The 12,022-nt window shown below is 43.4% G+C and overlaps 1 protein-coding gene across 1 annotated transcript in view; it reads left to right on the top strand.

Moving 5' to 3' along the window:
* ADAM10 (ADAM metallopeptidase domain 10) overlaps window positions 1-12,022 on the top strand; it is a 508,880-nt gene that overhangs the window by 323,286 nt on the left and 173,572 nt on the right. Inside the window, exon 5 of the mRNA XM_085643752.1 lies at window positions 11,184-11,287. Within this exon, the coding sequence (XP_085499878.1) occupies window positions 11,184-11,287 (104 nt within the window). The remainder of the gene's footprint in view (window positions 1-11,183; window positions 11,288-12,022) is intronic.

The following is a 12,022-nucleotide window of genomic DNA, read 5'->3' on the forward strand; positions in this document are numbered from 1 at the left end:
GGGAGAGTCCCTTAAGTATTGTAGGATACGGTCTCTTCTAACCTTCCCGCGCAGGCCATTGACATTCCAGGATAAGAAATGCAATGAGCTCATATCAGACCGTTCACCCCCTGTAACCTCCCCAAACCGCTGGCCAAACCTAGATCCCAAATCCCTGCCTCAGAAATAAAGGTGGTCTGACAGTAAAGTAAAAAAACCTCCCCCTCTCCTACCCAAAAAGAACAGCCAAAGAAGGTTGGCTTTTGTGGACCATTTTTGATTTTTTTCCCCTTTCCCCTTTACACCCTGTGCCCCCTTCCCTCTGTCAAATTAGGTGCTTTTTTAGTGTGCTTAATTTTGTACCATAGATTGTGCTTTTATTCTTCCACACTTTTTTTCATATAATGGAGCAAAATCCAGAGGATTTGAAAGGTCTGCTGGATGAGTGATATGGCTAGGTGTAAAAAATAAAATACCCTCTGCCATGCGTTAAAAGGACATTGCAGGTCACCATGTACTTCCATGGACTTTGGCCCTATTTCTCTTTGTCGTCTTTGAACTTCTCAGTGACGTGTAATGTCCTTATATTATACAACCGGGGTACTTAATCACATATGTATTACATGGGAGCCTGCAATCCCTGTGTAAAAAGCTATATCTAATTTTCTTATTACAGTCTAGTTGTAACATCGCTAGTCATCTGTAATAAGGAAATGATGTAGTTGCCTCACTGTAATCAGTTATTACAGTTGAGTTGTCCAAACAGCTGCTACCAGAGTCCATAATCTGTGTAAAAGGCATGTCAAGGAGAAGAACTAGGCCTGGGCGGTGAACTCTGCTCCATTCGCAGGGTTTATCGCGCTCTACGGAGCTCACGGATTTCTGAAAAACTCTGCTCAGTGGAGCAGAGTTTTTTCCGCTCTTGCCAGCGGTAAGTTGGTGTATGAGGAAAATTCAATGTTGGACCGCTTTCCAGCGAGATTTCTCAATGTGGACGGTCGCAGATGATCGCTACTGCTCATGTTGAGAAATCTTCTGATTGTGTTGAGGAAGCTGCCACTCAAGTCGAACTTCTACTCGAAAGGCAGAAAGAAGCAGCGCCCACTTGCGCTGCGCGGGATGCTGTTTGCGCTGATTTTAAAGCACGGGACAAACACCCAGCACTAAAAATCAGTGCGAATGGTGCGTGGTAACGCACTCTGCCGCTCGTGGAATTCTGCGTAGCTTGGGCGAACTCAGCCCAGGCCTAAGAAGAACTTCAAATGCTATGTAAACTGTGAACTCTAGAACTAGGTTTTCAGCCCTCATGGGCTTCACTGGTACAGTCATGCGATTGGTCACATCCTGCCTCACTGACCGACAGCAGCTAATTCAAATAGGAGGTACAAGATCCCTTCTTCACCCTGTCACCTGCACAGTCAGCCTGCCACCCATCATTTCAACCTCTTTATGGAACCTTCAGGGGTATTCCTTTCAGATCACAATAGAAACCCTTCATTATGCTGACGTCATCCAACTCTATCTTAGAATCTCCTCAACTAGTGATGAGCAGAGATTCAAAGCCTCCCTCAAAGGCATCCAGACCTAGATATCCACAAACTACTGGATGCTAAGCCCCATGAAGACCTAATTCCTCCTGTATCAACAGTGCAGAGCCTTTGATTCAGTTACGGCTTTCCAACTGAAACCTAAAGGGCTTCACACTGCAGTTAACAGAACAGGCCAGATCACCCCGATTCACCTTCAGCTTGAGCCTCTCACTCGAAAACACATTGCCAAGAAGAAGAAAAAACACTCTTCCCCTGAAAAAAAGAAAACTTTTCTCGTAGGCAAAGATGTCAGACGGGCATTTCAAACCCCAGTTTTCTCCCACCTAGATGGAGGCAACCCAGAGACCAGCCTCTCTCCCCTGAGAGGTATCCTTCAGGCCGAAGCTCGGCTTATCTAAGGGCTGAAGAAATCTGGCCACATCACCCCTGAATTAAAAGATCTACACTGGACCGCTGCAAACTGAGCTAATCTTCAAAACAAGATGCATCGCTTAGAAGACACTTAATATGACGACCCCTGTTTACTTTCCTAACAAACTAGAGGCTGGCAGAAGAAAACAAGCCTTCTCAGCATTCGCTCCAGGATCTGGAACAACATAATTTCCGGCTTTGCAACAGCCCTCGCTCTCCTGTACCTCAGGAAAAAAATAACTTGCCTCGAATACTCCCTCAGGTAGATTTTCACTTTAGAAATACCAAACATGCATATTTATCTTACAAAGCCTTCAATACGGATGAAGAAATGCCGCCTCACACGTCAAGGACTAATCGTCATAGCCTGATGACTAACGGTCAAATCGGAAATAAGTCTTTTTCTAATTCCAATGTGAGTTTTTCATCAATTATCAGCTTTAAAGATAGTTCCAAAAATACTTACATTATGTCCATAACATGAGCCTCCCTTGTCTAAGCAAGCTAGACATTTTACCATGAAATACAACATTTTCATTTTTTGGTAAATAAACTCCGTTCCCACAAAAAAAAAGCATTGTCAATGTCAGTAGGCCTGGCTTGGAACAGAAAGCTCCTCTTGAGTCACTGATGAGAGTTTAGCACTCAATACGTCATCATGTATGCACCCTGTCATTCAACCTTGCACTCATGCATCTACCCACCGAGTCAGTCCTGCACTAACCCACTTGCTCATCCTCCATAAAACAGGCAAGCAAACTCCTACAAAAATATGGAGAAAAAAATGAAGAGAATGAAAGTAGAAAATAAGTGCTGCCAGATAAACTTGGTGGGTATATGCTTGCCATACAAAAATAAAATTAAACACAGAAGCAGGTGCACATATATAATTGTTTTAAAGTTCCAACTTGGCTTCCTCATTTAAAAGCAATGTGTTAGCCATGTTGGAGCAGTAAACAAATGATTCACTATGCCTAATACCATTCCAACATTGCTGCTCAGCAACCCTCTCACTGGGTGGCCATCCTCCAAAGCCAAACTGTGTACTGTATCACTTGAAGTAAGCACATTTGCCAGTATAATGCTTCTAAATGTGTTGCCCATCTTGGATTAGTAAGGCAATGATAAACTATGGACAATATAATTTCAAGAAGTCTGCCCAGTTTAGATGTAGTGGCCGCCTAGGATGCAGCACATACAGATGCAACTCGCTGGGCAATAGAACAACTGGCATATGCGGTCTATTGGCCCATGCAATATGCTATCCTCAGAAGAAGCAGAAAGTGGATGTCGGCAACAGACAGGCCCATAGCCCCCCTCTGTATCCATATTTATATGTACTTGGTTATTTTCTTCCCAACAGCCTGGCATACATTTTTTAAAACAAGCACCTGGCAAACAACTACACCCGCCAGGTCCTAGTAAGTGGGACTAGCAAGTATTACAGTGCAGATCTTCTACCCCAGGGTTTGTCACAGGAAGCATCCTACACCAAAATCCTTGCTGGCTTCAGTAATCTGCAAAACTCCAGTTAACAAAGTACCCGTATACAGTGTAATGACAAACCGCCATTAAATGCCTATTGGCTTTTATATATGCTTTTAATAATAAATGAGGTCTAGTCCTAGGAAGCAGATCCGGGTCTACCCTTGAACAGTGGCTTGTCACCATAGGGAAGAATATGGGACAATGTGGAGTGGCAAAAACAAGTTATGGTCCTGGGGTTAAGCCGATACGTTACTCAAAGCTGGTTCGTGTACAGTGCGAGTTATACATCTAAATCCCGGTGGATGGAGGTCAGTCCTACTTCTCATGGTCACTCATTGATCAGGACATAGCGGCTATCCTTGCAAACATGAAGCTATGGCGTTCTCAGGAGGCCCTTCAAAAGAAATGCTTAATGAAATTCCAGGAGGATGATTAAATTTTTGCTTGCACCAGAATTTGACATCACTGAATGAATAAGTCATGAGTAGTAAGTTGTCTTTTAAGGACATTCGTTTAGACACTAATCTGCAGATGTCGATGGTTGCTCCAGAATTAATTCAAGCCCTCAAGCCGTGATCAGATGCACATTTGGAAATGTCATGCGGCTTTGAAGAGTTGCTGGATCGCCGCAGAAGCTCCTTAAATGTGTTAAAATGATAGTTTCAATTGTGTGCGGATCAGCAAACTCGCTCTTGGTTGTATACGGAAGATGACAAATTACATGCTGCCTTTTCTGGCCTGTGATCTGTAAGATTGGGTACACAAACCTCATGGGCCAATATTCCCAGTGTATATCCATGCATTTTAATTTATTTAGGAAGATATTCACTAAACTCTGGAAGAGATGTAATCGTAACTTATCAACATAACCACTGCATACAAATCGGATCATGAAAAAGAACACGTGTTTTTAGGTGAGCGTCGCTCATATACTGTAGGTCGCTGTCTTTGGGGTCACACGTGTTTCTTGTAGTTCTAGCATCAGGCACTCATTTTATTTCCCAGCAGGCTTGTCTCTGTCTCTACTCGCTCGTTTCCCTTCCATCTTTGCAATAAATTCTCCCATTTGACATTACTAAAGCACTGGGACTCCAGAGGGGTCTGGCATGAATGAAATGGCAGCACAGGTGAGTGGGCGCAAGAGGGAACGCACTGAAGGGCTGTGTTGAAATAAGGCAGGATCTTTAGGACCAGAATTATAAGAAAAAGGCTATTTATTGTTCCATTAACATTGTTAATTAAAACAAGATACAAATTTCAATATCCCTTTAAGATGGCATGTTCATTCCAATCTGCCGAGCCTGGTACCTTCTGTCCATTCTGAGCGGGTGCAACATGACCGTGAGGTGAGGGAGAGATCTCCTGTTCCCCATTTCTTGATATTTAATAATTTGCTCCAGGTCTTGCTGGTCTCTGCTGCCGAGAGCATTTTGATGCCATTCTACTGTTGATGTGTTGCCCACCTGGGGGCGTCGTGGCTTCAGAGGATGGAAACACTGGCCTCTTAAACTGTCTGTTACAGGGGAGAGCGTGGAGAAGGATAAGAAATGAGACGTGGCCATAAAATCTCATTTAGCAAAGCTAGACGCGTCTTTGTTTTCACATTTCAACTTGGTTTCATTCAACACTCCCCATTCGTAGTGTTCTCTGTGCAAAGGGTGCTGGGATATAATGTTGGCCTGCTCTGGCAATACACGAGCCTTCGACTCTATCTAAAAGGTGACCCGCGCATTTCTGAACCCTGACGTCACATTAAGCCTCAAACGTCATTGCAGCTAATTATGTGCTATATTATGTTTATTGCACTTGTTAAAGTGCAGCATTCCACCTTGTAGTGTGTGTGTGTGTGTGTGTGTGTGTGTGTGTGTATAGATATATAGACAGATGATGCCTTCAATAAAAGCAATGCAAGGATTTCAAAGTACACACCAAATGTCCGAAATTATTATTGAGTCTCAGTAGTGCGATTAAGCTTTATTAGCTTTTCCTGGCGTTATCGAGCCTATTTGGAGTAAGGGAGCGAACTGCATATATATTGTATAAAAAACGGCTGTGCAAGCATTTGTGTTTGGGAAGAACTTTGTATGCTTTTAATAATGTTTTTATTGCTGGTGTAGTGTTGACGGCCGTTTTTATCGACCCAGTAGATTCGTTGAATAGCTTACAGAATTCGTAATAGAAACACAGGTACTGGTTTCAACTATTACAAACTTCCAGTTTCACGTTGCATGTCAGCAGCTACTTTGCTGCCCCATTTGAATACTTAATTTTGCCGTTGCATTTTCATAAACCCAAAAAGACTGACATCTTTTTTTCGGTTAAAAAAAGGCTAAAATTAATTTGCAACTCTATTTTGGTTGCTGAAATTAATATCTAGGAAGAAGTTCAATTCTCGCTACAAGTCTATTTTTTATTTTATAGTTGAATTTATAAGGCGCGACAGCTACCCAAAAAGGGTTTCCCGGCGCCAAGACGGCTGTGAAAGCAGAATGGTCAAGAGCAGAGAGAAAGATTACTCGCTAAACCGCCAGGTCTTTATGGATCTACGAAAGCAGATATAGTTGGTTTCTTTACGGATGGCAAGAGGCAAAGTGTTCCAGAGGGTGGGGCCAAGATAGGAAAAAGTCTTGCCACCCATCCTGGCAAGTTTAAAACGAGGGATCGTGAATTTCTCAAGCGTTGAAGAACGGAGATGACGTGTAGGAATGTAAGGGCTCACAAGAGTATGCAGGTAGGGTGGTGCTGAACCCCGCCTTATCTTGAACATAAAGCTCAAGGCTTTGAACTTTATGCGACTCTCCACTCTAAGCCAATGGAGGTCGTGGAGGTAGCCATAAATGTGCGAGCTTCTAGGAATTTTGCAGAGAAGTCTAACTGCAGAGTTTTGAACTAACTGCAGTTTACGAATTACGGTCTTGTTGGCACCTAGCAGCAGTACATTGCCGTAGTGCAACCTTGAGGTTATAAGGGCATAGACCACTGTTTTTTGAGTGGCAGTGGGTAACATCCAAATAATTTTCCGCAGCCATCTCAAGATGGTAAAGCATGTGGCCGCGACCCTAACGGCTTGTTGGTGCCAAGACATTGAGTAGTCAATGTAGACGCCCAAATTCCGGACATGGTTAGAGGGCTGTGGGAGGGCAACCATCTCGGTAGGCCAATGAAATGGACCCCAGAGGTCCTTGTCCTTTCCCAGGATTAAGACCTCGGTTTTATCACCATTGAGTTTAAGATGGTGTTGGGTCATCCATGAGGCGATGTTCCTCAGGCCAAGTTGTAAATCAGATGTTGAGTTAGGATCAGTGGAAGAGAGAGAAGATGATTTGAGAGTAGTCTGCATAAGAAAAAAAGAGTTAGGCCGGCTTGGTCAGCAATGTCCGCTATAGGCCTTACATAGAGATTAAAAAGCAGAGGACTGAGTATGGAGCCCTGGGATACCCCATGGGGGGGGTGGGGGGGGGGAAGAGAGTGTTGGAACTGTTAGTGGCTGAAATAATCTGGAAAGTGCGACCGTTCAGAAAGGAGATGATCCAGTCCAGGGCCGAGCCACATATGCCCAAGGAATTTAAAGTTTTAATAAGTGTGGAATGCAAAATAGTGTCGAACGCTGCGCTTAGATCGAGCAAGACAAGCGCCACGGTTTCTCCACAGTCAAGATGGTGGCGAAGCTTCTCTGACACCTAATAGAGTGGTTTCTGTGGAGAAATTAGACCTGAAACCGGATTGGGAAGGATGAAGAATTTTATTCAGTTCGATAAACTGGGTAAAATGAGAGTGAATGTGAGTCTCTAGAATCTTGGAGAAGATTGGCAAAAGGGAAATGGGGCGGTAATTGGAGAGAATGAGGGGGTCGGCAGTTGGCTTTTTCAACAGAGGAGTCACCATAGCATGTTTCCAGTGAGTTGGAACTACCGACTCACGAAGAGAGGAATTTAGGACGTTCAAGATGATATGCATGTGGGGAAGATCCAGTTGTTTGAGAATAGAGGGAGGTAGGGGGTCGTTAGGGGAGCCAGACTTTACTTTATTTAGAATAAGAGAAGGAGAATCAATATTGAGGAGTGGCCAGGTGTCAAGAAGAGGGATCATGGTGGTATGCACAACAGGAAGCTCAGCAACAGACTGTTCATTTATACTTGAGAGAAGGACATTCTGAGTGGTAGTAGAAAGTGTTGTCGTCAAGAGGCTGCTATCAGGATAAGTGTGAGCAATATCCAGATGAATCTTTATTTTTTGTTGAACGAAGTGAGCAAGATCCTCACACTGGCAATTATCCAAGGAGGAGTAGCCAGGGTCTCGGATCCGGCAAGCTTTTTAACTAAGTTAAAGAGTGTTTTGGAACAATTAGCAGCGGAGGTGATAGATTGTGAGACGAAAAGAGCCTTAGTGGATTTACATAAGTTATGGTAGAGTTTTTTTGACTTTATATATGCCATTTTCAGTTCTGGCGCATAGTCTCTCCTCCATTTAAGTTCCAGAACTTTGCATTTAGTTTTTTCAATTTTTAGAGTATCATTGAACCAAGGAGCCAGGGGACGGTGATTGGTAAATCTTTTCTGAGTGGGAGGAAGGCAGGAATCAATAGCAGTTGAAAGCCAGCTGTGTACATTATTGGAGAAAGACTCAACATCAGAATCATATAGAGGACCGTTCGAGCATAGGACATGGTTAAAGGCATTTCGGTCGAATTTTTTACAGTCTCTTTTAGAAGTCTTTAAGGAGTGAGATAGAGAAGTGGAGACGAGAGGAATCGAGATAGTAAATGTAGATAGAAAATGGTCAGACCAATGGATGGGCAATGCAGGATCACAATGAAGACCAGGAAAGCTAGAAAAAATGGGGTCAAGGAGGTGACCGGCTTTGTGTAGGTCCCGAATTAAGTAGAAAGATGTTCATAGCGGCAAGATCTGAGATCAAATTGCTGCACGTGGAATTAGAAAGATTGTCCAGATGTAGATTGGATTCACCGAGAAACGAGAAATTATTTGAATTCATAATCGGAGGGATAAGGTAATCCGGAAAAGATGTGGCCCAGGAATTTGGTGGACCAGGGGGACGATAAATAAGGAGGCCAGAGAATGTGAAGTGGGGGTTAAGAGTTAACTTAAATGAGGCGGCTTCACAATGTGGGATGTCCACTGTGCCAAATTTACATTGAAAGTTATTTTTGTAAATGATAGCGATGCCCCCACCAGAGGATATCATTCTGTCTTTCCTAATAATAACATAATTAGGAGGTAAGGTTGCTGCGACATCAGGACCTGAGCTCTCATGGAGCCATGTCTCCGTAAGAAATAAAGCATCTGGTTTGACATCGTAAAGGAGGTAAAAAATGTCCAGTTTGGGTTTAGGGAGCGAACGACAATTTACACTCAGGAATGAAAAAACTTTAGTAGTAGTGTTTGTTCTATTACCTGAAAATGTGTGAAGACTTGATTGAATGGGGGAAGAAATTACAGCCGGGACAAGTATCTTCAGCATAATTAATAGCCAGGCAACGAGTGCAGTCAGGCTTGATTTTAGAGCGGAGAGCTAAAAGTTGTTCTGAAGTGAAAGTTCTTTATTCAGGGGGGTAAGAGGGATTTGGACCAGGGTATATGGCCCCTGGCCCCGGTCGGGCGCAGACGGGCTTGCCTTTGGCGTGCTTTTGGCACGCCGCCGGCGCTGCGCGATGCTTTCAACATGTAAATAAACCATTGGTCAGGTGACCAGTATCACGTGAAGCACCCCGCCTCCCCTCGCCTCTAGCCCGGAAGGAGAAAAATGTAACCGCGATCTCCCTCTACATCAACCGGGAAAACCCGTGGCGGAACGGGGAGGATGCGGAGTAGAAAGGCGTCAGAGGTGGAGAGGTAGGCGAAAGGAGAGCGGTTACTATTCTAGTTAATGCCCACTTTCTGTCCGATGGTATGCAGCCCCATCACCCAGCTTCCTTTCTGACAATGAGGCTCTAGATTTTTTTTTAATGAAGCAAAAGTGTCTTTGTGTGTCTGCATCTTGTGGTTCGCCACCTTTGTGCTTTTTCCGCATATTGTCTTTTGACTCTCGCCTGCATGTGTTGGCCATTACGGGTCCGTGCCTTGGTCAGGGTTGTGCTGGTGTTGGTATCCCTGCCTATAGTTCACTCATTCCAAGCGTCACACTAGGGAATGTGAATAGTGTTTTCTGACCTGTTCGATTGGATCATGGACCCTTCTATGGGTTTCTGTAGCATCAGAAACCCATCAAGACCATAGGACGGACGAGGGACCAGTAGGTTGTTTACGGCTCCCTTCCCTTGAGTGTATGATAAGGAGCCCCCGGTCATGACCTTTACGCTCAAGAAACCAATATAAAGGTTCCATGACAGAAAACGTAATTCGTTCTTCACATTCCTTGGTGAGTTGCTTGGGTGAGTGAACTATGGGCAGGGACACCAACATCAGTATAACCCTTATGAAGGCTGCAGACCTATATGGGCATGAGAAATGGCCGAAAGATGTAGGCAAGATATGAATGATAGGGGCTTATTATATCACATAAAACCATCTATACAACTCCTTTTTAATCATTTTTGGGGTACTCTGTTAATAAAGGGGGATTTCCAATTGGAGTATACCCAAAGTTATTTTTAATCTTTCTGGACCCCTGCAGTTATTCTGTCATTTTTAACTGAACTCTCAGACCTCGGTTGAGTCCACCAAGGTGTTTGCCCTCTACCTTGGTGTCGACAGGTCAGTGTGATGAGGCATGCTACAATAAGTGGGTGAGGTAGCCTAACCATATGATGGTGGCCTGTACATATGAGGGTGAGGTGACCTATACATATACCTACAGCTGATTTAGGACTAAGAATTAAGTGTCCTTTATGATCACCCAAGCACATTTGGTGTGATATGTCCTGGTCTGTTATTAAGTGTGATTTTGTGGGGTATGTTCTGTAGTGTTGGGAGGTTTGTTGTGCAGTGTAGAGTGTAATAGAGGGTAATAGTGTGGTGTAGTGTATGGTAAAGTATATCTTTAAAGTTTGGGGTAAATGGAAGGAAAGCGGTATGTCTGGTGTGTTAAGGGGTAAGGATGTGTGTGGTTTTTGCAGCTGTGTTTGAATTCACCAGTGCAAATAAAGATCGGATACAGAATCCACTATGGCCAAAAAAAAAATGCTACTTAGAAGTGTTACAGAAAAGAGAAAAACGCGCTCTTTTAGTCCCTTGTCTAAAAAAAAAAAAAAAATATGGCAGTGGCCTCCTCTGAGCCACCATTTGCAGAACCCCTTTCAGGTGACAGGCGGTACCCTTCGCTATCCTGGATTGAATGTAGCACTTCACGCTAACATGGAAAGTGACCCCTCCTCAGCGTGGAACATGCATGAGGGTGAACATTGACGGTTATTTATTGAGTGCCACTCCAAAGCAAAGCGGACTGCAGCTGGTTATGCAATTTAACAAGGATGCAAGCCGACAGTAATTGTTAACTAAATTCCAACGAGAAGAGGGCCCTTTACTATTCAGAATGAATGAATGTTACCTATGCTAAGACGCGCTGTGCTTGCAGGATTAAACGTTTTTCTTACGTCTATAATGTTTTACAGCCCTGTCAAGAGACGCGTTTATCACACGGGCAGCTCACGGGGTGTTAGTGTTCACGGTGCTGACATGTAAAAATATTTAAGTGTAATTAAAGTGTAATTACTTCTATCTGTAATACGTATTTTGGTTAAATTTATTTTGGGAAAGGGCACATCTTGTTGTCATAATGGCCATGTTTGCTTTTCAGAATACCCGCACAAGTACGGGCCGCAGGGGGGCTGCGCGGACCACTCCGTGTTTGACAGGATGAAGAAGTACCAGATGTCTGGCGCGCAAGACCCCGTGACGCAGGTACGCCCGAGCCTGTGACGCATTAAATATTTATTTTACGAACTGCACTTTAGCGCAAGCCGCATCATTCTTCTGAGCCCAGCAGGGGTGCTTGCTTATTGTCGATATATCTTTCTGAGCGAAGCAGGGAAACAAGTCATCAATCAGCCCAGAAATATTTGAAGATTTTGCAATCTGTTGTCAAAGTATCACAATTAAATGAACGTTAAAATGTCTTTTTAATTAAAGCTGATCAAATGCTGTTATTGTAGTAAACAAGATATCTTTATAATCACTCGAAATGAATTCATTTGTTGCTTTTTAAATTACATTTAGTGAGCTGTCGGGTATAATGGTAAACACAGCTTCCTGTCCTAAAGAACAGTAGTCCATGCCAGTGCTTGATGGGGAGGGGTGTAGGTGGGATTCTTTTTTTTCTTTTGTGGTATTCAGACTGGTACTTTGATACATTTTGCAGGGTGGATGACTTGCATGGTTTACACAGATTTCTTTAAGCACAGTGTGCTCTGTGGAGAAAACTGCACATGTATTGACAAGAGTCATAATCTTGTTTAAATACTGCAGATGTATTGGCCAGTACTTAACATTAAAGGGCCACACAATGATTGATGGTTTAACAGACTGGCTTGGTTGTAGATTTTTAATTGTTAAATATTTAAATCACATTTGTGTGATGTAACTCGGCCAAGTCGCCCATATACTGTACACAGCATAAGTTTTGTAGATCTAGTGATC

The sequence above is a fragment of the Triturus cristatus genome, chromosome 3_1 (assembly GCF_964204655.1).
Source record: "Triturus cristatus chromosome 3_1, aTriCri1.1, whole genome shotgun sequence".
NCBI classification, from domain to species: Eukaryota; Metazoa; Chordata; class Amphibia; order Caudata; family Salamandridae; genus Triturus; species Triturus cristatus.